The following is a 26,532-nucleotide window of genomic DNA, read 5'->3' as shown; positions in this document are numbered from 1 at the left end:
AAAATAATTTTAATGTGAGGAAAAATAATAATATGAATGAACATGATTGACTATTATGACAATCTATGATTGACTATAATTCTTAGCAGCATACTATAGTAACTATTCAAATACAGAATATGTGGAAACTACCTCAACTGGGTCAAATAGTCTGCAAATGATTATCAGCGTTTGTTTTAAACTGCTTGGAACACCAGATGGGTGGAGTTTACCACATTAGGACGACTCAGTTTGTGCTAAGTAAGTTCTCAACCACAGAAAAATATACTAAACTGACTTTCAAGTAATTTACCATGATTATCTCAACTTTCTTGGAGTATAACATCCAAGCAGGCTAAAGCAAATGCTAAGAATTATTTGCAAATACTATTTAACCCAGGGTTGGAAAATATAATAGCATAACAACTACTGTGTACAAGAGAGTGTGGGAGTTTCACAGAGGGGCATTCGCTATTTATATGGGCTCCACTACACTTGCTTGTCCAAGGCTTTCATTGTTGTCACTGTGTCCAGTAAAGTTTCATTACACAGCTATATTTCCCGAGGGAAATAAACAAGGAGGTTTATTAGAAGCCCGTAGTGAAAGCTTAATAAGTGCAGCCCATGGAGTAGCAGCCTGCCCACCCTTCGGTTTTAGACTGAAGACTGCATTGATGAAACAGGCAATGGCCAGGAGGGGATTAGAGCAGTGGAGACAGTCAGCAATGAGAGCCATCCATACCTGTGCCTATAGATTGCATATCGCATGGGGGGAGTCCAGCTGAAATGTGAAATGAAGGGGGTAGAGAAAGAGAGAGAGAGAGAGAGAGAAAGAGGGAGAGAGAAAGAGAGAGGGAGGGAGGGAGGGAGGGGGGGAGGAGGAGAACGGAGTGAAGCGGTAAAGCGGACAGTGTAGAGGGAAGGGGAGGGTGGCAGAGAAGGTAGAAGCAGGTTTGATCAGGGAAGCTGGTTCAGCTCAGTGGCCGAATGACCAGAGAGGAGATTCCCCCCCAAAACAACAAGACTGAGATTCACTGTCCAGCCAAAGAGCTCCTAGAAAATAGACCAGGGGGGTGGGGGGTGGGGGGGGGGGACTTCAAAAGAACAAGGCATGAAAGCAGAGAGAAAGTCTTTCAATCACAATTTTCAATCCCCCCTTTCTGATCAAGAAATTCATGCTTGATTTGCTTGAGAAAAAAACATTGCCATCTTTCCGAGGGGGCAGATAAAGCTCACAAAATCAAAGTACTTTCCGGTCAGAGTGTTGGAGGCTGTCAGAACTCTGCGAAAAAAACTTCTGAATGAAAAAACAAAACAAAAACTGGTTAGATGTCTTTGTACATCCCCCCCCCCCCCCCGACAGATGCTGAGGCTGTCTGGGCCTTTCAGGTCCACTGATGGATGACAAGCTTCCCCGTCTATGCAAAGCAGCATATAACTAATGGGAAAGCAAGCACATGGGTGGATTATACATGAACCAGCTGCTACTGTATGTACTGCTTTTAAAGCGAAAACGCACTCTCAAACAGAATTCAGCTGAATGTTTACATGATCCTTTATAGGTCGAGCAAGTTTCATGGCCCTAGGGTCGATGAAACCCATTCAAAACCCATAATAACACTTAGGGATGCACCGATATATTGGTATTGGCCGATATCAGCTTTAAAAAGCAATATTGGTATCAGCCTAATAATTATTTTTACTGGAATTGGCATTTTTGTGACCTTTTTTTCTAGGAGTGTGTCACTTAATACAAATGTCAAATTAGCAATCGAATAAAACTAACATTGTCTTTTGTTTAAAAATCACTTAATTATCTGAAGATATCTGAAATAGGCATGTCTGAAAAGTTTAACCTGTTTTGCACCTGCATTTGTACTAAGAATCTTACAAAAAGGCATATCAGTGTCAGCCGATGTGGGTGGGAAAATATTGGTATTGGCTTAAAAAAAAAACCCACATCAGTGCATCCCCTAATAAAACTTCAAAATGTGTGGTTGTCAATGTGAAATAAGGTTGTTTTTCTAAATTGCTGAGGAGTTGACTTTTTGATGATACAAGGCTTTAGTCTGGCAGCAGCGATATATTATTCTTATGATCTTCTGGAGTTCTGTCAACATTTGTGTGCTGTAAATGAACTCATCTCTCCCAAAATAAGAAAATCGAGCCAAGACTCTCTTCTGCAATGTCATCAAGTGGCACTTATTGGAGCGGCTCCACTGACAACAACTAAGAAACTGACTTTGGGGACACTGTGATTTTCCCTTAGCACTGCTATAAAATAATGCCCAACTGTTTGCTGGAGCACAACAAAATATCTATGATCCCCTCATACCTTTCTCTGACGTACATCATGGGAGATCGGATCGTATTTGGGTAGAGCTTAACCGCATAAAAATCCACGTAAATGCACCCAAGATGCTTTGAAGATCTGATTGTGCAAAGAAAACATTTGGCCACAATAATACCAAAGTGCAAATAAAATCCACATATAACAACTATGTGAACTGAAATAAATGTGTGGATCCACCTAGAAAAAAACACGCATAGCAAACAGGTGGCAGGCAGCTTGGATAACAAAAGTATTAAAAATGGATAGCCAATTATGATCCATATAACAACATGGTTTCCAGGTAGTATTTGCAAGTATTTGCCATCTTTCTTAAGTACATAAATAAGAAATAGGAAGTGACATGTGGCAACCTGTGGGAAAGCGTGATCTGATTTCAATGTTGGCACCAAAAATACATTTTAATGCCGGGTCCCAGCCAATTCATCTAAAGGAGGCTTGTGAGTCCAGTGCAGTTCAGTCTGAAAATCACTGTCAGTGGAGCAGCTTTAGAAAGTCTATTTTAACAGCAGCACAGACTGGAGTCTCGTCTCCCTCTGGATTCTAACTTTGGGAGAAAGAAAGTCTGCGCTCATAAATATTGACCGGACTATCTCAGATCAGAGGAACAAATGCACGAATTCTGTTTGAGGGTGGATTTTCCCCTTTAAGATCCACAGCCATACAAGTAGGAGGAGGCGGAGACGGTGCTGGACATACTCTCTGAGGTCTGCATGATCAGCGTCTTGCTGTACTGGCCCACACCGCTGCCATTGAAGGCCTTCACTCTGGACTTGTAAGTGCTGTTGAAGTGGAGCCCATCCACCGTGCAGATGGTCTCCGTCCCCACGTACACCTCCTGTAAAGACACACACAGTACTTTCTCTTAACCTCACAAGCAGATATCTGCCATAGCGAGTCTGTTATTACAACACCAAACAGACATACTGTACAGTGTTTCTTCTTCAACAAGGCAGGCTCGTTGCCGCAGAGAGAGAGAGAGAGAGAGAGTGTCCCATTTGGATTCGGCGGTGAGTGAAATGAGCGTGAGTGTGAGTTTGTACAACCGAGCGTGGGTGAGGCAGCCCACGCTGTGGAGTATAGATAGACGCAGGGTCCACTCTCTTAGCTCAGTGTGGTGCCGCGTTGGCGAGCCGCAATGAGTCAGACAGTAGCAGAATAAAACAAAACTTCCCTCGCAATTCAGAACATTGTTGGAGGCTATCCCAAAGTATAGCGTAAGACAGTGATTGTCAACCTTTTTCATATCAAGAACCCCTAATTTAGTACACAATAAGGCCACGGACCCCCATTTGATGAGATGTTGTCTCTCGGACCTAAATCTGAGAATATTTTTATTGTTAGATATGACCATCTGTATTGTAGGTAGAGAGATAACAGTGAAACTATGATCAAAATAGTCATTCTGCTACATTCTCTAATTGTATTAACTTCTTGTAAATGAAACAGAGGTGAAGTTTAACAATTCATCAGTTTGCTCTGGACCCCCTGGAACCCCCTCAAGGACCCCTGGTGGTCCCCGGACCCCACGTTGAGAACCACCGGCGTAAGACACAGATATGACATAAAAATGTATACGCTTTGAGTTAAAATTCAAGTTTCTTTCCTTCCACACAGACTGGCTTGTGGAATTTTGTCACATTACAGATGAAACGTCGCTTTGATCTTTACAACAAAGCAAACTACAGGGGAACAGAAAAGATAAACACAACAGATAGATAATATAAAGTTCCAAAATGTGTTTAACGGTTCTGAGATGCTGTATGTTATTCTGATCACATTTACTCCTCTGGATTGGTTTAATTTTTGCATCACTCACAATGTGACCAAGCAGGCTGCCAGTGAAATGGGGTCCTGTGGCAAAATGACTCCAAGCTGCACAGCAAATTGGCACAGACTGCCTGCCGATTAGCAGTTAACAGATACAGTCGGTGAATCTGCTGCAGATTGTACGTAAATGATCCCCTCAGATGCAACAGTTGTAATTAAGACAGAGCGATGTAGCACATACAGACAATTACAGGCCTCCCCTTGAGTTAGGATGAACTCAAGGGGAGGTGGAGGGTGAGAAGGGTGAGTGAGGGAAGCAACTTCACCAAGGTCACTGCCTGCTTTTCCCAACTTAAAACAGAGCGTGCCTCAAGATGCAGCTGTTGTACCATTCACTTTACGTTTTAAGCATTTAGCTGACTGAGCTGTCACTTAGTCTGGAGGAGTGTTAAAGGAGTAATGAAAATGCTGTGATTATCTACTCTCCCCCATGTCAGTTGAAACTCCATTAAAGTTAGTAGGACCACCAAAAATCACAAAATGACTCAGCTCAATCTCAGCCTTCTCCTAAACTACCAAAGGTAATGGGGCCATCTTTTTACAGTTCCACAAATAGCATAAAATGTTCATTAAATTTCTCCTAACAATCCAAGTTTTATAGTCAAACAGTTGCACTGAGGGTCCAAATGTCAGATATTTTGATTATTATCTCATATATTTTCCTCACTGACAATTCTCTGTCAGCAGGCTCACCCCAGACCCTGTCTGCTACTGTAGGGTGTGTGCGTGCGTGTGTGTGTGTGTGTGTGTGTGTGTGTGACCAGAGCATTGTCAGTCAAAACTTTGAGGAATTGGATGGACATTTTATGCTTTCTTTGGAGCTGTAAACAGATGGCTCCGTTAAATTCAGTAGTTTTGGAGAAGGCCGAGATGGAACAACGGGGGCTAACTCGCTGTGAGTTTGGCAGTCCTACGAACTCCAACGGAGTTTTGGCTAACATGGGAGTGAGTAGATAACGACTGAATTTTCATTTTGGGATGAACTATTCCTTTAAAGCGAGTACAGAAAACTCTTAAACTCTTAGATTGATTGTTAGGAGAGTCATTACGGAGGAACCTAATCTTTACAGGTTTAAGGCTGACACAGATACCCCCTGCTATTGTAGCGAGGGCGTTGTTCAGGAGGAATAAGTTGCTGCTACAACAAAGCAAGAGGCCCCACTGTGCGGGTAAGCAGGGAGGGTCTTAGGAGGATGGATTACACTGCTAACCTCTGGGTGGGTACGCATGCAGCTTTGATCCCGGATCACACTTCCCGCGGGATCATCCCAGCTGACAGCTGCGTTACCACCCGCCCTTCCTCCTGACACCGTGTCATTCAACGCCCCGCTATACGTCACATGACCCGCTCTCATATCGCTCAGAGCTCTGCGGTAAGGCCCTCACACACACACACACACACACACACACACACACACACATATATGGAGTCAGCGGCCACACATCCACCCAAGGGAGTTCAATGACAATGCGTTGCTTTCACATTCCCCCCTAGCTGTGCTGGTGTCCTCCCTGGCACCGAATGAAGGGGTCTTTGTTGAGGTAGTCGCCTATCAGAGAGAGGGCTAGTGTTCAGTAAAGGTGAGTTATTACCCTGACCGTTCGTGTTTTTCACATTTATGTCTGTAATCTAAATGCAAATCTAACAAGGGATCCCGCTCCAGGGTTTTTTTACGAGGAAAAATAACGTTGAACTTGACAGTCGACAGATAAATCCCAAGCAGGAGCAGAATACCTGCAGTCTGGCAGCGGGAGGAGAACCTACCCTGAACTGGCCCCCGTTTCCATCGTCCAGCTCCAGGATGTATCCGTCCACGGCGATGGTGGAGAGCGGTGGCTGTTTCCATGACAACGTGGCGCTGTTGTTCTGAGTGCAGCATTCCTCCAGCTGGAGCATGGGAGCAGCTGGGACTGAGGAGGGGAAACCAGGCCAAATTACAGCCCACTGAGATATGCAAGGCACACGGGCACACACACACACACACACACTGGCACACACACTGGCACACACACACACACACACACACACACACACTCCCACTGGATATGACTCTGCAGTGCAGGACAATCTTTTCAATAAGTGGGATTTATAATTTATAAATTCCACTTATAAATTTATATAACACATTAATCAACGTCTTGTGATTCATGAATATTCCAACTATTGTACATCATCCAGCCTCCAATATCCACACACCTCCCACCTTTACCTTTTTATTTTAGTATTTTATAGAATATTTTAGCAATCACTTATCTCATTGAAACCATAAAGCAGGTACAAAATTCCACAAATCAAACACAAATTTCCATATTGTAGTCCACATAAGAACAGAAGGTTCCCCCTATTACATATCACTTCTGCATTTTTATTCTTACCAGCAAAAAGATGAAGATGTGATATGCGTGAGCAGAAACCTGCTGTCTCTATACTGTGACTGAAAACTCATACTATAGGCTGCTATACATACTATATAAATATCACAGCAAAATTAAGTTCCAGTAGGAATATTTTAGTGATTCCATAGGAGATAAAACTATTAAGTACAATAAGTTCACTATAAACTATCTACTGACATACTACATACACACTATAGGAATAGATACAGTTTTTGTGGTACTCTATTGATCGCCGAAGGAGAATTCATCGCCTTGCTCACGGACACTTTTGTACCCATTACCCCCCTCCACCCCCTGTACCTTTCATCTGCACAAAGTCCAGTTGGTGGATTGTCTGCAGGAGGGGCCCACTGTCCAGAGTGAGGTCAAAGTCGCTGTTCATCCGGGGAGTCAGGGTTCCCTTCCCCCACTGGCTCTCCGTCATGTGGACCCTCCGGATCAGGGCATCAGAGATCTGGGAGGGACACAGGACAGTCACTGTGAAGTCTCATTCACGTTTAAAGGGAACAGACAGAACAGACAAAGTTAAAACTAGTTTTAGAAAGAGCAGTTCCTTTCCTGATGATTACTGGATGGTTATAAACTCGCTGGACACACACCTATAATAAATATTCCTGATGGATTACCTGCTATGCTAAAAATGCTTGCAGAATCATTTTTATTTTACTCTAAATGTTCTATTTCAGTAAACAGGCAGGTGAGATACAACTGCAGCACAGTAAACACTTGTACTTGTGTTTGCCACAGGCAAAGTGTTTGCTCATTATCTCCTCAAATTCACCCCAGCTCTTCAGTCAGACCGAGTATCTGAGAGGCAATGACACAAGAGGAAGACTTAAGCTGACGTTAGCTCGCTTTCTAGATGTAGACACTAAAACTAAAATCAAGATGATGAATAACGTTAAGTATAATTGCTTGGCTAGAGCCGTGGAAACAGATTTGCATTACCAGTCAAAAAGACATTTCTCTCCCCGGCAACACATCTACTGTTACTTTACTTTAGCTATCACTTGTCTTCTGGTTTTATTTATTTTTCCACATAACAGTAAAGTCAACTTCATCTAAAAAGTATTCTGAGTCTGAGTCATACTTGCTGGCAGTAATTCTCTGGGGGAAACACACTGTACCAAACTGTCTGTGTGTTCAGATTGAGATTCAGGAAACTTTATTGTCTACAGCTTTATACTGCACATGGGACAATTATGAGCACAAAACTCACAAACAAACAAATAATATTGCCAGATTTGTGGGTGTCATAGCTTTGATTTTTTTTAGAAAACATTTTGCATCCCTACTCATAAGTGTTCTCTTTAATTAAGATGGGGATAGAAAGAGCTTTGTTTCTCATGACTCTGACCTGCAGGAAACCGCTGGGGTCGTTCTCCTTGATGACCTCCAGACAATACTCCATCAGCCCCGTGGTCTGACGCAGCTTCACCGTACAGTGGGAGATCTGATCCCGCACCACCTGGGATGGAGGTGGAGAAGACAGAGAGAAGAGAGAGGAGGGTGTAGGGGTTGGGGGGGGGGGGGGGGGAGAGAAGCAGGCAGAACAAGGAATCAAGTTATGCGAGTTTGCAACACCTACACAAAGACATCAAGCATGCAAAACCTACACTTAGATGAACATAATCATATTCTAATCTTCACCCATTTCCAGCACTGTAATCACTCCAGACTGGAACATCAAGGAAATGCAGAAAAATGGTTTAATAATGACTGTGGTCAGTACATCAAGTATGTAAGTGCTGTACAGCGCTACTGACTCGCAGCATAAAGACCTGAATTTGTAGAAAAGAAGGGGGAGGGAAAAGAGAGATGCAGAGAAGGAAGTTAAAAGGGAGAAAAGAAGGAAGTTAAGAGGTAGAAAAGGCTGATAGATGAGGGAAGGAGAGAGGAGAGGAGGAGAGAAAAAGGGGTGTAGAGGAAAGACAGGGAGGGGATGGATAGCTGAAGATGAGAAAAGGGCGACAGTAAAGGAGAGAAAAGAAAAAGAGAGAAGAGGGAGGATGGAGGGAGAGAAGAAGAAGTAGACAAGAGGGGGAGATTAAACAAGGATGTTAATGGATGAAGGGGAGGGGAGGGAAACCAATAATGAGATTAGCACCAGGATTGTAGCATTGATAAATTGGTTGATTCGACTCTTGAGAATTGGACAGATTGGGGAAGAGGAGCAGAGGGTTAGCAGACATCGGGAACCAATCGCGTTATTGACGTCAGTCGAAGGAAAGTGACATTTTGTTTTCACGCAGGCCGTGTGAAAATTCGTCAGCGTCGCCGGTTGCGTGTGCCAGCTTGTTTCTGAAAGATCAGATGAGTGGATCAGAGAGAGGGATGAGACGAGCGCTTTAGTGCCAGATTGCTCTAAAATTTCCATTTCACACTTAAAATGATAACAGAGTAAATGACAGATAGGCAGTCATTTTCTTTACCCACTTATTCCTTTTTGACGGGTCACGGGGGCTGAAGTCTATCCCAGCATGCATTGGGCGGAAGGCGGGGAAACACCCTGGATTGGTCACCAGTACATCACAGGACGATCACAGAGAAATCACTAACTTTGATTCATTCCTGTGGGGAATTTGGAGTCTCCAATCCACCTGACTTGCATGTTGTTTGAAACGGGGGAGGGGGGACTCAAACTAGGGCTGCAACTAACGATTATTTTCGTTATCGATTAATCTATTGACTATTCTATAGTCTATAAAATGACAAAAATAATGACAAATGCCCATCAAGTTACCAGCAGCCAAAAAAACCCCAAAATGATCATTTTAATGATGTGAAACAGAGAAAAGCAGCAAATCTGGTGCATTTGTGAAGCTGTGACCAGCAAATGTTTGGCATTTTTACTTGATACATGACTAAAATGAGTAATCGATTATCAAAATTATAATTGTTTATTTTTCTGTCGCTCGGCTACTCAACTAATCATTTCAGCACTAGAGCAAACTCTTCACAGAAAGGTCTTGGACTGAGGATCGAACCCAGATGCTTCTGACTGTGAGCCGACAGAGCTGACAACTGAGCCAAAGTGCTGCTGCGACAGTTAGGAAATCAGTGAGTTACAAAATACAAATGTGATTTACATTGTTGACCTACAAGGATTCACAATACAACCCTCCCATAACAGCACCTATGATCCATCTGTGTCACCTACAACAAATACAGCAGAGGGAAACACAGTTCTATATCGACAGCAAAGATCCTCCTTATTGCAGGCAGAACCAGACCTATGTCAAGCTGATATTTTGGTAAAGCAGAGGTTAGATTTGGGAGATTCCCCCTCCAAGGCTGACGCTGTAGGCCTGCTGATGTCCACAGAGCCTCAACAACAGTCTGAAATCGGCGGAGGTGCTGGACCGAGGGTTGCTAGGTAACAGTAACTTCACTGCTTCTATCCAAAGGGTTTCCAAGGCTGAGTGGAGAGGAAAATCCTTTCTGCGGCCGTTTACAGACTGGCAGTATACATGAAGATGATTTAATGATGACTGCAGTCACAGCGGCATCAAGCATGCAGGTGTTGTACCACTGACACACACAGTAAAGACATTAAAGACCATATAGATGAAGCTACTGGTATTCCAATCATTGCCCTTTTCAGAGATGCAATTACTCTGGACTAGAGCATGAGGGGAGTATCCACATATGATTTATTGATTATGTATGACGGATATGTAGCGTTAGGACCTACACATACACACAGATATTTGAATTTTTTAATCATTGCCCTTTTTCAGGACTATAATCTATTTAGAACGTGAAAGAAATACATGGAGATTTCCTGATGATTGAAATATATTGACCTTGACATAGATACAGCTAATTGCAGTCTAATCATTGACCTTTTTCAGGTTGTAATCAGTCTTGACTAGAACACAGGGGAAGCACATGTTTTAATAATGATTTCTGTCGGTATAGCTTCAAGTGTTCAAGCACTGAACCACTGACACATCATGATCGACAAACCTTGACACAGCTTTCAGTGATGCAATCAATTTAGACTTAATTGTACATTAAGGGCACTAAACCAAGCATGATTGGAGAGGTTTATTCAGATTCTGGAGCGTTTACTCCTTTAGTTCGGTTTGTTTGAGCAGGTGAGAACAAGGCCAATCGACATCGAATGCCACCAATCAAGATACCTGCACCAAGATACCTGAAAATGCAGGTCTCGGCTTCCAGGTGAACTGCGGTGCAGGTCCAGGGCAAACCGGATCATTAAGGGCATTCACCATCCCAACCATAAACCGTTTCAGTGGCTGCCCTCTGGCAAGCGTATCCACTCCATCACGGCCAGGACTGAGAGGCTGAGAAGGAGCTTATTCCCTCAGGCCATACGGTCCATATGTACTTAAAACCCCACACAACACACATCCTGTACTTTTTGTACTCTGCATCCTTTTGCAGCTCAGCACCTTACACACCGTCTACACACTGATAATTGTAAATTGTTTATAACTGGCCACCTTTCTACTTATTTTATCTATTCCTTGCTATTTTTATTTTTATCCTATGTTATTATGTACATATAGCTTTTATGATACTTGTCATTTTTCCCTGTATATAGCTTTATATTATTATATTGATATCCTGTTATTACATTTGCTATTTGCACAGTTGTCGGAGTTGTTGCAACCCCATTTTACGGCTGTTGTACATGTACAATTATGCATGTGACAAATAAATCTCTTGAATCTTGAACTGTGGTGCAGTTTGTTAGTAGTGAGAACATAATCCAAACCAGTTACATGAAATGACTCCAAAATGCAAGGTTTTATGTGTATAAGGAGACAGATGTTGACATCTGATAGCCGGCAGTTACTCATGCTTGGAAAGCCTCGCATAACAAAAACAACCGAGGGCAAACTGCAAATCTCCTCTGATCCTCATGGTGCTCAACTATTTCTTCATGTGTCCCTAACTAGTCTGAACACCAGAGAAGGTGAATTACGGTAAAGATGGCAGACAATTTGACTCTCCACACTGGCAAAATCTTTAACTTCAAGGGGATGACAGGTTACCAAACCTCTGTCCAATAAATGTGAGTCCATATGACTTTTGTTTACAAGCTCTGCTTCTAGGGCTGGGTGATATGGACAAAATCAAATATCACAATATGTTTGACCAAATACCTTGATATCGATATTGCGACAATACTGTAGGGATGACTATTGGTGTTTTCACAAAATATTTACACAATGAGATTTGTGATAAATAATCATCAGTAATGTGGATATAATGACTAAGTGGGTAAAGGCAAATAATAGAACAGCTAGAACAGTCTGGTAAGTTCAGAAAATGACATCACTTTACTGTAATGCAGCCTTTAAAACCAGGAAAAGACAACACTTATGCCATATCACGATATTACGATATCCAAAATCTAAGACGATATCTGGTCTTATGTCACGATATCGATATAATATTGATATATTGCCCAGCCCTATCTGCTTCGCTTGTAATTGGGTGTGAACCTGAGCGAACCCAACACACACTCTAAGAGGATTCAATAATGCCTGCTGCAGTCAGAATAATATCAAGCAAGCAAGTATCGAAGACTTACACAGAGACGCAGCTAATCGTATTCTAATTATTCCCCCTTTTAGCGCTGCAATCAATCTTAGACTCTTGGACTCAGCGTGAGGAGCGTGTTTCACCGCTCCGGGGGGGTGGGGGGGGCGGGGGGGGGAGACCTGTGGACTGGCCTCACCCCGGTGCCGATGATTTGCTCTATATTTGCCTGGCTGAGGGCCAAACCGTCCTCTAGCTGTGTCAAGCCTGGACCGTCCACACCCCTGCAGAGGCCTGGCAGGGCTCCAGGACGTGTTTCTCACTGCTGTCGCTGCCTGTTTAACAAACAAGCTCACTGGCCCTCCTCCTCCTCTCCTCCTCCTCCTCCTCCTCTCCTCCTCTTCCTCTCCTCCTCCTCCTCTTCCTCTCCTCCGCAGGCTGCTGCAATCACAACCTCTTAATTCACAGAGTGCAATCGGTTTGGAGGGATTTGACTCGGAGGGGCAAAGGTGCAGGGACACGGCAACAACTTACATAGTATCTTGTCCTCCCTCCCTCCCTCTGTCCCTCCCTCCATTACTCCTTTCCCCTCTTCTTTCCACTCCCTCCATTCCCCTCTTCTTTTTCGTTCCCTCCATTCCTCTTTTCCCTCTTCTTTTCGCTCCCTCCCTTCCTCTTTACCCTCTTCTTTTCACTCCCTCTATTCCTCTTTTCCCTCTTCTATTCGCTCCCTCCATCCCTTTTTCCCCTCTTTTTTTCGCTCCCTCCATTCCCTTTTCTCTCTTCTTTTTCGCTCCCTTCATTCCTCATTTCCCTCTTCTACTCACTCCCTCCATTCCCTTTTCTCTCTTCTTTTTCGCTCCCTTCATTCCTCATTTCCCTCTACTCACTCCCTCCATTCCTCTTTTCCCTCTTCTTTCCACTCCCTCCATTCCTCTTTTCTCTCTTCTATTCACTCCCTAACTTTCTTTTCCCTGTTCTATTCACTCCTTCCATTCCTCATTTCCCTCTTCTTTTTCACTCCTTCCATTCCTCTTTTCCCTCTTCTTTTCGTTCCCTCCATTCCTCTTTTCCCTCTTCTATTCACTCCTTCCATTCCTCTTTACCCTCTACTTTTGCCTCCCTCCATTCCTCTTTTCCCTCTTCTATTCACTCCCTCCCTTCCTCTTTTCCCTCTTCTATTCACTCCATTCCTCTTTTCCCCTTTTCTTTTATCACCCTCCATTCCTCTTTTCCCTCTTCTTTTTTTTCTCTCTCTCTCATTTCCTCTCCATCTCCCCACTCGACCCAGACAGCTTCGAGACGGAGCGCTCTGCAGTCTCTCTCAGTATTCCAGTCGCTTTGCCTGAAATCTGCTTGAGAATAAGATATGAGGCTGCTGCCGGCGATATCTCCGTGCCGGATGATCACTTGATAATCGATTCACGGCGGATTCATTCATCTGAATTTAACACGGGGGGAGGGACCGACAGTTTAACCTGGGATGGTAGCAGAGAGAATTCAGCAGCTTGAGGAGACATGTGTGGGAAATGGATTGAGACACAGAGAAAGAGAGAGAGAGAGAGAGAGAGAGACACACACACAAAAACACACTGGAGGACAGTGGTAGAGGGCAGAGCTAGCTGTGTAACTGGGCCACGGTCTCTGCAGCAGCGGGGAAACGAACTTCGTCCTCTCTCCTCTCAGACATATGTGGTTGTCACGGTGATTAAGCACATCATCACACCGAGTCACACCGGCTCAACGGCACGGCTAAAACAATCCCAAACCAGGGAAAGCAAAAAACAATAGCCGAGAAGCAGCAGGCCGGCCCTCAGAGTGCTGAGACGTACAGTAAAAGTGGCCCTTTGTAGTGATGATTTTTCCAGTTTGGCACAGTAGGGGTTTGCCAACTTCTTCATCCCAGGACCCAGATGAGAATTTTATCCTCTCGCCGTGGGACACAGACTCATTAAAACACATTACGACTCTTGTTATGCAGGGGAACTGCTATAACGTCCACTCTGGGTTAGCAACCACAGTTTATAAATAACCTGACAGCACAATTTGAAGTTGATATGATTCAATATCCGATATTTCTTCACCTCCCTCTATCTGTTCCTGCTGTAATTAGTAGGCCACTGCAGCACTCTTGGCATCACAATGTGTTGTGGCTGCAGTCTCCTGACCTGTCTCTTTTTAGCAGCACAGGCACAGGACCCTAATATAAGATAGATAGTAGATTTTATCATGTTTTGTTTTTTTTTAAATCAGAAATTGACCTATGATTCACCAAACATACATACATAACAAGTCTCTATCCTGCAACTTCATTCAAACCAAAAGAAGGAAGAGTTTCTGGAGAGTTAAACCGAATACAATGCATACTGGGAAGTCTGCTAATAAACTAACAGTGTTGAGTTTAGTGAATGCTTTATAAGCTGTTCTTTCAACTCGTAATTTTAAGTCACAAGATGTGAACTCATGATTTTAAGTCATGAAGCCCATAACTAGCACTTTTAAGTTGAAATTGACAAACACATCTATATACATTGTGTTAATGGATAAAGATGAGTTGATTTCACTAAATTGAACTATGAGTTTTTACAGTGTAGACTAAAACAGTTTTACATGAAGGAAGGGCATTAAGATGACTGACATATAATATAAATGCCAAGGCGGGTAGACTATAAGGAGAAGGGAAGAGAAAGGAGGAGTTAAATGGGAGAAATGAGGGAGAGGAAGGTAGAACACATTGGTGGAAGAGGGAAGGAGAGAGGTGGGAAGCGAAGAAATGGGGAGTAAAGAAGAAAGAGGAAGGGAAAGCAGAGAGGAAGTGGGATGGATGGAGAGAACAAGGGAAGATAGTTAAGGAGAGAAAACAAGGAGAGGAGAGAAGAAGAGGCAGGTAGAAGAAAGGAAAGGGGAAAAAGAGAGAGCAGAGGAAACAGATTAAATGAAACTGTTAAAGGATGAAAAGGAAGATGAATAAGGGGATTAGAGTTGCTTTCTGCTCTGTTCTGTATGTTTCGCAGAGCAGTGACGGTCAGGGAAAGTGACAAGTGCCACTTCCATTGACATTCAGTTGTCAGAGCAGATCAAGACGCTGCTCGTCACGAAACAGCCAACTCACTTTTTAACATTTCCAGAGAGGGTCACTATTGACGTCCCAACTTTTGGTTTAACCTTCGCCAAAGTTCTTACATTTCCATTTACTTTCGCCTGTTTGGCATTTATGCAGCTCTTTTCCAGAAGAACTTACAAACCAGCTCATATCTTTCTATGTTTTAATCATAATGTTGCACTGTATTATTGTGGTTATATATTATTTAACTATCTTGTGATCTTTAAATGTTGTTTCATTGTTGTAAAGTGTACTGAGACACCTTGGTATGATATTGCACTTTAAATATACTTTGACTTGACTTGAAAGGAAGGAATCAGCAAGCGACCAATAGTAAAAAGAGTTGGGGTCAAAATCACAGCATCCAGACAACAGATGCAAAAAAATATTCAGAGAGAGGATCTTTCCATCCTTGCACTGCACCCCCTAGCGAATAAAACCCCAATATTGGATTCAGCAATACTCATTTCACTGTCTGTCCTACCGTAACATAATGATAAACAGTCTCTGCTGCAGATCCTGCTGCAGCAATAAAAAAAAAATACTGTGAGAGAATGAATCATTCGATATTTTGCCTCCAGCACGCTTTATGTTTCCAAGGTTCATCCATCAGCCACCGTAGAGTCCGACCTCTTCCCCGCGTTTCAGTGAGCGAAAGCGTGAGGGGTTGACGTAGCACCCATGGGCCCCCGGGGGAAAGGAAGGATCCCCCCTGGAGCGAGGGAGACACTGACTCAGATGGTGGGGAGTCAACAGGGAGCGGGACAGCCACACAGACAGCAGAAAATAAAAATAGCCTCCTAGGTGTAGCTATGCGTCTCAGGGAGAGCGGGAAGCATCGCAGACCGACTTAGTTTCCAATTCACTTTGTATCGCTCTAATCAGCTCTCAACAGCATCCTTCATCAGCGCTTTGCATAAATCTGCTACAGTCTCCCAGATGAAATACAGTGTGAGGGACTAACCAGAAGAGACAGTATGTATAGGTTTGATCCTACTTAATGCTCTACATTACAGGAAGCTAAATAACAGCAGCACACGACCGTATGGATGCAATAATGAGCGACTGAGGGGGAGTGAAGCGGGACGTTAAAAAGTGAGACGGAGCGCTTTCATAACAGCTCGGTGTGACAAACTGCCTCCTGCCCCCCCTCCGTCTTTCAAAACGACGACAAGGGGCACACTTCCTGATGCGGTGAGAGAAAAAAAAAGAAAAAATGAACCTGACTCATGTTATTAAGGAGTACTTCTCGCCTCCGCAGCTTCAAACAACAAGCTCATCACGTCCCCGGTCACCATGGCGACGAGGCTTTGGCGTCAGCGGCGAGGACCAGAGGAGGGCAGCTCTCTGGGAGGCGCCGGCCCAGCTACTCTGCCTGGCTACAGCGGCCTCCGTTTAAAACGATCCTACTCTATTTTATGCTTTCTACTCAGATCATAGCTTCTCCTCGTATATACCACAGAGTGAGCTTCAAGTGTCTGCATCAGCAGGATTATCAGGGCATTTCATCAGCGTCTTCGTTGGATGTGCATCAAAATGCGTAGCTGGCTTTTTTCTTTTTTTTTTTACGCAACAATCTGCTTTTCATATGCAAATGATTCATAAAAACGATGCTTCCTATCCAAAACGCCCCATCTGGAAAATACACAAAAGACTACACGATCGTCGAGCGTGCCCAGGGATAGAAATTTGTCGCTTTCAATTAGCCAGGCGGTATGACCTGTGACACTGAGCCAGACGCTAATGAAGCAGAAAGCATCCCATTGACTGCCCCAGTCAGAAGGGCTCCAATTACAGGGGATGCACTCAAGAAACAAGAGTCATCTCCAGGCGCAGCAAAATATCCACACCTAAAGTGATCTGTAGTCCCCCTCGAGGAATGTACGCTGAATGGGAAAATACAGGGAAATAGAGTGATTTTTCTTGCATCGCTAACTCCGAGGGAAAAGTGTGTGTGTGTGTGTGGGGGGGGGGGGAGTAGTGTTTCGGCGTAAATGAAGAACACAGATTCACATGAGAGATCGACACCGAAAACACACAGAGAATATGAGATCTATCATGCGTCTTTCTTGTATTGAGAATCATGTGTGAGTGACACACGGAGGCGCCGCTCTGTTGGCTGTCAGGCCGGACCAGATGCACCGGACCGTGTTGAAATTCCTCTGCCTCGGAGGTGTGAAACCTGTCCGCCGCCTCTCCGCCCCTCACTAAACACCCAACCGTCGTTAACAGAACAGATTTTGCATTAAAGATTTCATACAAGGAGGAAGGGAAAGGAGAATGTGTGTGTATGTACGTGTGTGTGTGTGTGTGAGTGTATTCACATGTAACCATGCACCGGCTGTGTTTCTCAAACCACCTACGTGTGTGAAACCTTAATTCTACAGACCATCCAAGCGTGAAATTGGATGCTGTACAGCACAATGTATCTCTCCTTCCTCCCCCTCTCCTGTCGACTCTATCTCTTGGTTGGGTCTCCCGTTCATTGTGTTGCAAACAGCTTGAAGTAAAATGTGGTGCTGTGGCCCTCTGAAATCACTGGAATCGGTTTTCATTTCTCGTGAATCTCTCCCTGAATCTTTACTATCACCTCGGCTGCAAAAAAAAAGGCCATCTGTACCGGTTGTTTAATCTAGAATTGAGTCTTAATTCTTTTTTTTTTTCCATGAAAACAAGTGAAAATCTTCCAAATAGGGTGAGGTAATAGTAGAAACAATGTGAAATTTCATTGGAAACAATCTCACCCAGTTGGCAGATTTTTTTCACTTGTTTCTAAGTAATAACCTATGACATTTTGAGGCAAGTACATTTCTGTTTTGCTGCTCTATCGCTGATTGATATAACACAATAGTAATTCAACCTGTACCCAGTTCAACAGAAAATCCAAGCTCCGCCCCCACACTGTTTGATTGACAGGTGATCTCTGGGAAGTGCAGTGCAGAGAAATAAGCGCTTAGACCCAAAGATGTCGCCAAAACAAAAAAAAAACAACCCAAGAATCTTGTGGATTACCCCTTTAAAAAAAATACTATTTCTATGACTCAATGCTAGATGAAGTGACATGTTCAGATGGGTGTTTCTGCAGTGTGTGAGTGGCCCTGGGCCGGGTCTGGTCACGCTCGCTCTCACCTTCAGCTTGTGTTCGTGCTCCTTGTTGACGCGGGCCAGCAGCTGGGCCTTGCGGCGGTTCAGGGCGTCGATGAGAGCATCGCACTGCGCCACCAAGCAGGCCTCAAACTCCACTCCGTTCTCCTGCAGGCCCAAAACACACAGAGGCGGGAAAATCACAACGCCGGCGAGGAGTAAAGTGACTCAAAGACAAACAGAAAAGACAGGACAGAAAAGAAAAGACAGGAAAACAGAGAGTGAACTACGGGTTGAGAGCCAAATGACGCGGATCGACAGACTTTGTCCAAGACCAAACAGAGAGAAACAGACAAAAACGACTGAAGGAGCATCCCCAAGTCAATGAAGAACACTAATTTACAAGCGAGATTTACACTGAAACACACGCAAAATATGAGATCTACGGTTAGACGGCATGTCACTTGTGTTAGGAATCTATGGTTTGACACACGGAGGCACCACGCTAATGGCTGCCATGCAAGACCATGCTGAGGAAGGCTGACAGTTGGCTAAATGAGGGAGGTGAGAGAGTGCAGCAGCAGCACCTGGAAGTAGAGTGCTGTTTAGGCTGTTTGAATTCGATCCACCCTCAAATGAAACGAGAAGTATTTCGTGAAAAAATGCATCTGCATTTGCACACGTCTTCTCCAATTGCTTGCCATCAGACAAGGAGGGTGGGTAAAAACCATCATGATGTATCAACACCACGGGACTACCGTTTGATGGAGTAATGTACATACAATTACGCCTTGTCCTGCTCATTTCACACATCCCTAATTTCCACTCCTCTTCCTCCTCCTCCTCCTCCTCCTCCCTCCCGCTCCTCTCCTCCACCTCACCTTCAGCGTTCCCCACCCTGACGTCTCTAAGGGTCGCCCCGGAGCGTCAGCCCGCTGTGTGAGGAGAAGACCAATCAGCGAGGGCATCTAATTCCAACTTCCTCCTCTAATCACCCCATTAATCTGACCACAGCTTCGTCTCCACACACAGCAGCAGGTTGTCAGCATACAGGAGTATACAATCTGTGCCAGGCCATGGGCGCTTGTATAGCAACCTGGCAAAGCTCACAGTTCATCTATCAAGCATGATACCACCAAACGTGAATGAATAGAAAGGGTATTACCACTCATCAACATGCTGGCTGGTACTGTATGTCTAAGAGGATTTCCATAGGGCTTCTGTTCAAATTTGTTATGGAAATGAGCATTGGTACCATGCGTGATAGGTTACTATGGCAAAGCATCAATTTGCATTCACTGATTTAAGTGCTCTACATCCCGACAGTCTGTCCACACATGACTAGTGCTGAAACGATTGGTTGATTAATCGATTTGGTTTTGATAATCGATTAATCGTTTTAGTCATTAGTCAAGTAAAACTACCAAACATTTGCTAGTTACAGCTTCACAAATGCGTGCTTTTCTCTGCTTCATATCATTATAAAATGAATACTTTGGCAGGTTTTTGGCTGCTGGTCAGTCAGAGTAAGCTATTTTGGTAACTTGTGAAGGGCGTTAGACTAAATGATTGATCTAAAAATAATCAATAGATGAACTGACAATGAAAATAATTGTTAGTTGCAGCCCTACACATGACACAATGTTCATTTCCATGACAAATTTATTCTTGGGCAGCCATTTTAGAGATTATCATTTGGTGTGTTGGAAAATACTGCATGCACATCGCAAAACAGGACTTCGATCCCAGGTACAGGGTGACAAATAAAGTCAATACTGAACAAAGGAAAAAAGAATAACCATAACTCTGAGTCTCGCTCCCAGTGAGCTTTACTTGTGCAACGTTTCAACCCAATGTGGGTGTCAAGACAGTGTCATCTTCCACCTGTCATATAGCGTACTGTGGGTACACAATGAACACTGTCTAAACCAGGGATTACCAAAGATTTATCATGACAGACGAAAGAATCTGATGGATCTGAGAGGGGAATGACAGTTGGGTAACAGGATGCCAAGGCAGATTAGTGAAATATTATTAGGATATAGGGCTGGGCGATAATTCAATATTATCTATCATCTTTAAGTGGAATCATACCATGATGATATTGTGATGTCGCAAATTTTATTTTAAAAATTCTGACAAAAGGAATATTTTTTGAAGATTTCAGACTTTGGTTTGGCATCACACCTAACATCACCATGCAGTTCAATGCTATGAACATCAATTTGATTATTTAACATGTGATTTTGCATACGTAAGCCATATTGTGATATATATGGATACTGAAAGAGAAATGATTACCGTGATACTGATTTCAAACATATTGCCCAGTCCTACTAGGATGTGGGGTTTTATGGCTGGATGTAGTCGGGGGAAAGTATGGTTGTCTGTGTGTGTGTGTGTGTGTGTGTGTGTGTGTGTTACAGTACCTGGATGTGCTGCACCATGTTTCTCAGCTGAACCAGGAACTCCTTGGCCTCGGTGGCTCGGTCTGACAGGCCGTTGAGGGCCTGGGACAGCTGACCCTGCAGAGGCAGGAGCAGAGGGGGAACATCAGAGACACAGTGCAGCATCGCAGTCGATAGTTCACCTTCTTACTTTACTTCATGGCCCCATCAACTAGACAGCTGCTTGCAATTTGCTGCAGTGCGCTCATAAAACATACATCTATAACACAAGATAACACAACAAAACAGACCAAACAATGCAGCAAACAACCGATAGCAAACATCAACAAAACAAGACACAGCAAAGGGGACTGGATAATAAGTAAGAACGAAAATCAAATACAAATACAGTGATTTAAAAAAGCTAAATTAAAATTAGGTATATATCAAGTATACAAACACCTCTTTCTCTTCCATTTCAATCTATCAATCTTATTAGCATTGACGATGACTTGAATAAGATGGTGGGATCAAAGTAAACCTCGACTTCCACTCCAGTCCAGTACAGTACAACACAGGGGTTTTCTTTCTTCATGCGACCCTACACCTTTCCTGCATTAGTACATCAAGATTTTCCAAACAATTCCTCATGGGGGTGGAGCATGGGCTTAGATGAGACTCTAATTACATGAATGCAGAAAACAAGAGTTATTTGTTTGTGCATGGGCAAATACCCTTAGACCTAAGAGAAATTGTTGAATCTTGTTTTCTGCATTCATTTAATTATGAGACTAATCTAAAGTCCGTAGTGGAGCAACAGGGTAGCAGGAAGCAACAAGCATGCAAGGAATGGGATCTCTATATATGGCTATATCTGAACCATAAAGGACTCCTTTGGGTATCTTTTTAAGGACAGAGGGGAGCTTTTTTTTCCCAAATGATGCTGTTAACATCAACAGGAAAGACAGACAGAGACAGCCAAGCATGAGAAGGACTCAGAGCAACACAGTTACATTTGATGCACGATTTCCCAGGCTGATATACCAGTCATATTCAAGGTAATTCAATTGAAGGATTACATCTTCCTCTATGGTTTGAGGAAATTCTGCCATCCTTGAGCTTATAAAACCCTTTCAAACCCCTTTGGATAAACTCAAAAATACATGGTGTAAGTAAGTAAGTAAGTAAATCTTTATTTATGTAGCACCTTTCAAAACCGTAGTTACAAAGTGCTTCACAAAAAGAGAAAGATGAAAGGTAACGAAATAAAAACAATAAAATAATATATATAAATACCATAACTGGTGGTCAAGCTACTAACATGGCTGCTTTTGTTTGCTCCTGAAAAGATTTTGGAGATATGATGTTTTCATCCCACAGCGGTGATATATAGACTGATTCTCATTCCTACACACATTGACATTGTCATTTATCATTTCTGGGTAATAACTTGATATGATTTATGTGCCGTACAGCACCTAACTGTTGCATACTGTTATTAGTTTTGACTGTTATTCCCCCTAGGCGTGAGGAGCTGAGCACAGTGCACATAACAGGAAATGCCATTGCTGTAGATGAGCGCTGCGACACACAAAACGCTCCTGTTTGGATAGCGGGGAGCGGAGAGAGGCAGCGTGTGAAGGCTGTGTGAACGAGGAGGTGACGGAGGGAGAGGACACGGCCTGACCCCACCTCCTCACCCTCTGGGAACCGCGTTCGGTTGAGCGGACTGGACCGACGCCAAGTGGGGGAGCTTATTGTCTTCTGGGAGGACCGAGGCGGAAAACGAGGGGGATCGGGCTTCATCTGGCCAGAAAAATAACCTTAGTTCCGGAAAACCAGCAACTAGCTGATATAGTGAAAAACCCTGTGAAAACAACCCGTCGCTCCTCTGTGTCAACCCAGCTCCTGGCATCTGATGTGAGCCGGTCAAATGGGAATCTGTCTGCGGGGTCGACGGGCCTTTGACCTCGGTGTTTGGGAAACCGTGACAGCTGCCGCTAACGTGACTCTGCTGCGCCATGGGACCGTCTGAGCCGGGCAACAGCTGAGCAAAGACTAAAATGTAAACTTTCCAGTATCGTGGAGGGCTTCAGGAAACTTCCTCTCTGTTAACTTGGGACTCATATTCCAACGCCCCGAGACCGCAGTATGGATGAATGGATATGAAGTGTATGTTTTGGCCCGTGTTAGTTAGTTTGTTTGTTTGTCTGTCAGCAGGATGTCTCAAAAAGTTTTGAACAGATTTCCATGACATTTGGTGGACAGATTGGCTTTGGGCCAAGGAACAATTGATTCGATTTTGGTGGTGATCTGGGATTTCCACCATTAGACAATTCATGTTTTTTAGCCATAACTATGAAACTAATGGTAATACAGACTTGATTCCAAATCCTAAGGGTATATTTGCTGCGCCAAATCAATTTAACTTAAAATTCTCTCCTATTTTAAGGCATTTCTGCTTTATTGGAGAGTATACCTATCCCAAGAAAGGACATTTCTTGGATTGGAAGGAAAGAAAGGATGGCATTAAACTTAAATTGTGAGTTCAAATCAAACCCATAATGTCACAAGTAGACGGTACGCACCGTTGCCCACTGAACTATCAGGGCACCTCAAGACAGCCTCATTTTCTGTGATAGTATTCCTCAGCAGAGTCTCATTCCGGGTCTCTGAAATCAATCAGTCCCATTTGAGCTGGATCACTAAGCAGCCACCATGGTTTAAAGATCGTGCCAATCACACTCGAGCCATTCAAAACGTTCTCCCAGGCTCTGCTGGTTTCACTAGATATCACTCAGGTCACTCACAGCTGCCCTCTCAGCCGTCCTGGATTGGAGTTTGTTTTATCTCTCCCAGATTCTCATTTTCCTCCCTCTGTCTTTGGCTGTCTCCCTGTGATACAGTGATGGACGTCCGGGGAGCGCTCGCCTCGCCTCGCCCTGTTAACAGTCAGTGTGCGTTCAGCGACAGAGCAGAGTCCCCCTGCCAAACTGATGAAATGAAAAGCACTTGATTGTCTGGAGGCGTTTTTCCGCAGTGTCTGTTAGGAAGCCTGCAGTGCACAGGCCTCAAAACCAGGTCAAAATGTGTGAAGAAAGTGGAGGCTGTTTTATTTTTACACTGCTTACGGGTGCTGCCCGCTTGGTAAAGACGACAGTGCCATGGCCGGCAGGTCGGCATATGGAACGACAGACTTTGGCAGCAAATTGGTGGAGGAGCATGATGGGATTGAGACCATAGCTTCACAGTTTCAGGTCTACATAGAAACCTAGGGGTGAAAATGGTGTGTAATATGAAGAGATTTCCATCACTTCATAGTATGATTGATGAGAACTATTAGCAATGACTTATCGTGCATGATATTTACATCTCATCACACTTGCATTTGCATTTTCATTTCTTTTAAGGGTAATAGACTTCAGTGTCATGGCAGGATGGATCGGCTTGTAACTTAGTTCTGCTTGATACACATACTGGATCCTCTGGGAGAAAAAAAAAAGGCTTTTTTTGAGTTTCAGCATAACAATTCTCCACTTACATTAATGCAATATGACTTTACAATGGCCCGAGGGATAAACTACATCTCGCTCAGGGAAAGTCAAAATAAAAGCATCATGCAACATTAGGGTGGAGACGACGAGGATGTTGGAATGTGTGGAACGAGCTCCAATCTCGGTTTCACAGAGGGGGGGCCTTAGGATGTCCCCGCTATTTGGGAGCACTAATCATCTCAGTAATTAAGCCGAGTGGGAACACGTGCGGGGCATGAATAATTCACCGCCAGCTCCGGGGCCGTTCTGCGTGTTTCATTTTCTCTCCGCAGTCGAGTGAACAAGCCAATCTGTCACAGGAAAGCGCGGATGTCAGAGAGGCGTCAGAGCCAATTTGGATTAAAGCCCCCAATAGGAAGCGGGTAGTGCAGGGACAGGAGGAGGTAGGTGTGTAATGTCACTGCTAAGCCCTTAAAGCCGCAGCCAAGGAAAACTACTCCTCTACGAGCTAATTAAAAAAAAAAAACTATATCTACAAAATGCCAGTGTTTCAGCGTGCACTCTGGAGGACATTACTTCCACAGCCAAGATAGCTTTTGAGTTCCCATTACCTACTTTCAGAAAACTACGTTACCTTTCGGGGAAACTTTTAAGTTCTTGTGCTTCAGGGTTAAGTACTTTCTCTGAAGTTGTTTGAACAGTCACTTCAAAATCTTTTTATACTCACTTAAGCCTGTGTGCATTGACACTGTACACACATTAGACAAGTAATTTTGCATCACACTGCATTGAGTACACACAGTAGTAAGCCTGGCCGTGATGAAGGGTCAAAAACAAAGAAAAACATGATCATAAAGCACTAAAATTAAAAGAAAGTGAAAATAAATGTGGGATTTTTTTTTACAGTACTGATTACTGATTGTTTTCCCCTACAGAATCAGTAAACAGAGACTGTAACATGAAACGCTGTGGTTGTTTACACACACACTGCAGTCGTCCTAAGAGAACAGTTTGAAATATTAAGTAGGCAACTTGATGATATTTACTGTTTAGGGGAACCTTTCTGTTTCTCTTGTTACAAAATGACGCTCTTACATCTTCAAACATGCTGGAAGAGTCAAGACTCACAGACGGGCATTGATATTCCTTCATGTTCAACAAGATCCCACATCAAACTCGTCTTCCACAAGCACAACCTAAGTGGCTGGTGCATTATTCATCTGTTATATCTGCCATCATCAATAATGCAGAGGAAGTCATTAACTATCCACACAAAAAAGCGTCGAAACCCCGATAATAATGAGGGCTTTGAAACCGCCACAGCGAGAAACATCCGAGAAACAGAGTCCTTATTTGACAGACACCTGGGACAGCACAGCAGGAATTGGGCCAGAAGTGATCTATTCCTGTCAACACTGGTTTTAGCCGGAGAGGATTGGTGGTGTGTCTTTCGCAGACGATCGAGTAGCCTATCTGCTGATCCACTTTAAATGTGCCGAATGAACGACACTCGGTCACACCGGGAGTGAAATGAAGTCGGTATAGAGCGTAGATATCAGAGTAACCCGCTTAAGGAGAGGAGGGAGCTGTTTTTTAACCACAAGGGCCGATTCAGGTCAGTCAGTCAGGAGTCGGACACTTTGCTCCTCTCTCTACCTGGGTGCTGTCAAACGTCACGGTGTGCAGCACATGAGAAAATCATTTTCTGTAGATCATGTCCGTTGTTTATTGAGTAGTATCTACTCTTATTTAGTAAATTTAACAGTAACTTTGAATTTTCACACAACTTCCACAATCCTGTTCTCATATTCAGAAAGAACTACTCCGTCTACTCTACTCTGTCTTTGACTGTTAATGTCTATGGAAAAATCTCTTTATGTTTTGGTTTGTGTGCAATTCCACCAAAAAGTAGGACTTTTTAGATCAGCATCATTAGTTCATCAGCCCTGTCTGACATGGACCAATGCCCATGGTTATAAATAAATGAATAAAAAGTCATTCATATTTTTTAGTTATATCTTTTAAAGTTCCTTCTTTGCCATTCTAAGTTTGCCAGTTAGCCAACTTGCGCTCCAAAAATGTATCTTTTCACTGAGGTTTAACTTAAACCAATGATTATTTCTGCCTCTGAGAAATGTTTGTATTTCACATAAAAAGTCCACAATAACTCCACCGCTCCTGCGCTCTAAAACCCATTATTTCCATAATTTATGCACTGCGTCCAGCTCGGCGCCCTTGCACCCAAAGTTCAACCTAAAGTTTGTGATAAAACCTGTGTGTGTCCAATAGAAACAAGGGAAGTAGCCAAAAACAAAATGGATGAAAAACTGATTGTGTCAATGTCACAATTTTCTGAATTATACAACATAATTCTGAAATTACAGGGACCTTAAT

At 43.5% G+C, this 26,532-nt stretch overlaps 1 protein-coding gene across 10 annotated transcripts in view; it reads right to left on the bottom strand.

Moving 5' to 3' along the window:
* trim9 (tripartite motif containing 9) overlaps nucleotides 1-26,532 on the bottom strand; it is a 37,251-nt gene that overhangs the window by 2,421 nt on the left and 8,298 nt on the right. For 2 of the 10 annotated variants that reach the window (XM_071524485.1, XM_071524488.1), the window contains exons 2-7: nucleotides 20,687-20,782; nucleotides 18,303-18,425; nucleotides 7,914-8,024; nucleotides 6,848-7,010; nucleotides 5,925-6,070; nucleotides 3,029-3,167 (exon numbers count right to left, since the gene is read on the bottom strand). In XM_071524485.1, coding sequence (XP_071380586.1) covers nucleotides 3,029-3,167; nucleotides 5,925-6,070; nucleotides 6,848-7,010; nucleotides 7,914-8,024; nucleotides 18,303-18,425; nucleotides 20,687-20,782 — 778 coding nt within the window. Of the gene's footprint in view, nucleotides 1-721; nucleotides 761-3,028; nucleotides 3,168-5,924; nucleotides 6,071-6,847; nucleotides 7,011-7,913; nucleotides 8,025-18,302; nucleotides 18,426-20,686; nucleotides 20,783-26,532 lie in introns of all 10 variants that reach the window. The other 8 variants (XM_071524487.1, XM_071524489.1, XM_071524491.1 and 5 more) reach the window with 6 other exon arrangements.

This window comes from Centroberyx affinis, unplaced genomic scaffold (assembly GCF_046629955.1).
Source record: "Centroberyx affinis isolate AG114_WGS23_722 - 3 ecotype Tasmania unplaced genomic scaffold, CSIRO-AGI_Caff_v1 ptg001198l_1, whole genome shotgun sequence".
In the NCBI taxonomy this organism is placed as follows: Eukaryota; Metazoa; Chordata; class Actinopteri; order Beryciformes; family Berycidae; genus Centroberyx; species Centroberyx affinis.
Note: the sequence above shows the minus strand (reverse complement) of the source record. Positions and strands in the feature narration are given on the sequence as shown.